This window comes from Eimeria acervulina, genomic scaffold (assembly GCF_000499425.1).
Source record: "Eimeria acervulina Houghton genomic scaffold, Eah_scaff2656, whole genome shotgun sequence".
Classification (NCBI taxonomy): domain Eukaryota; phylum Apicomplexa; class Conoidasida; order Eucoccidiorida; family Eimeriidae; genus Eimeria; species Eimeria acervulina.
Window position 1 is genome coordinate 1 of NW_013548132.1, and position 1,248 is coordinate 1,248.

At 54.0% G+C, this 1,248-nt stretch overlaps 1 protein-coding gene across 1 annotated transcript; it reads left to right on the forward strand.

Moving 5' to 3' along the window:
- Positions 1–258: 258 nt before the first annotated feature.
- Positions 259–771, forward strand: EAH_00067180 (hypothetical protein; the record flags this gene model as incomplete). The annotated part of the gene is made up of 2 exons (XM_013392579.1): positions 259–551; positions 647–771. Coding segments are annotated over 2 exons (418 nt in total), but the record flags the coding sequence as incomplete, so codon positions are not given.
- Between the last annotated feature and the right edge of the window lie 477 nt (positions 772–1,248).

The following is a 1,248-nucleotide window of genomic DNA, read 5'->3' on the forward strand; positions in this document are numbered from 1 at the left end:
TATCTACATGTGCAGTGGAGTTATGCCTTCGCCCGTTGCAGTAACGTGCTATGCGTCGCAGGAAGTATGCACATGGTGTGGTGGAAGAGATGAAGGTGGTCAGGGGATGCTGAAAGCACCCTGGGTAGCGAGTGTGAGACACGCCTGGAGCTCGGATGTGTGCGGACTCGTTGTTGTACGTGGATAATGCGTTGCCCTTCGAGCGAAAAGGAATGCGGCTGTGTGTTGTGTTTGGAGAGATGCGTTTACGCAACTCAGGAGATTGGCGGAGGCTGTCCATTCTGAGGGTGTGTTTTTGGGGGTGTCTCAATGCGGTGTGGTTCGTCGCCTCTGCGTTTGGCGGGCAGGTTCTGTCATAACCAGCTGTTACAGAAATTTGGTGGGGCAGTATCTGGCTAGCGTGATCGAATGGAGGAGCGGCGAATGCGCGTTTTGGTACAAGGGGCGGGGAGTGCGGGAAGTGAGGGCGGCGGTTCTCTGGGCAGGTCTGGTGTGGATGAATATGCCTGAGTTGACGTGCAGCGAGTGGTGGGATGCTGGACTGCAGCTAGGTGAGGTGTGTCAAAATGCTTTTCGAGTAAATGCAGTTGGTGAGTGTGATTTGTGTTTGGTTGCCTTGTGTGCCTTGGGTGAAAAGTTTTCGTAGGTTGTGGTGGGGATAAGTTGCCCCAGGCCCGATGTGGAAGGTCCACTGTTGCGCGCGTGGGTGACGTCTCTCATGCGCTGGGAAAATTCGCATGTTGTAAGCCCTTTGACAGGGAGCAATTCTAAACCGATGCCAAGCGGAACCAGCTGACTGCGCGCCAGCTGAAGTATGGTGGCAGGGGTTCTGAACACGAGGGGAATAGCGGAGGAGAGTACACGGCCGACGGCGCTTCTGTAGCGCATTGTACAAGGATTCATCTCGTCTTCACTAAGGAACGTGGGATCCGTAGCCAATGCGCTGCTATTAGGCTGAACCAAAAAGTCAAAACCTGTAGTTGAACTCGTTTTTATGGTTTGGCTAGTTACCAAGCGGTTTTGCGCTTGGAGGGCGGATAACTTGTGGATGTGCCACTGACTGCTGTTCGAGCTCGACACTGCGAAGTGTCCGTGTCGATCCAACACAGTCGTCCGGGACACGCTGGAAGCATTACATCAGTCTGCTTGCCCGTGATATTTCAAGCACCCCTTGAACATTTTCGGTTACCGTCGGCCTTCCAACGAGAAGCGGCTCGAAAGGAGAACGCACTCTGCAGCCAGCTGCAT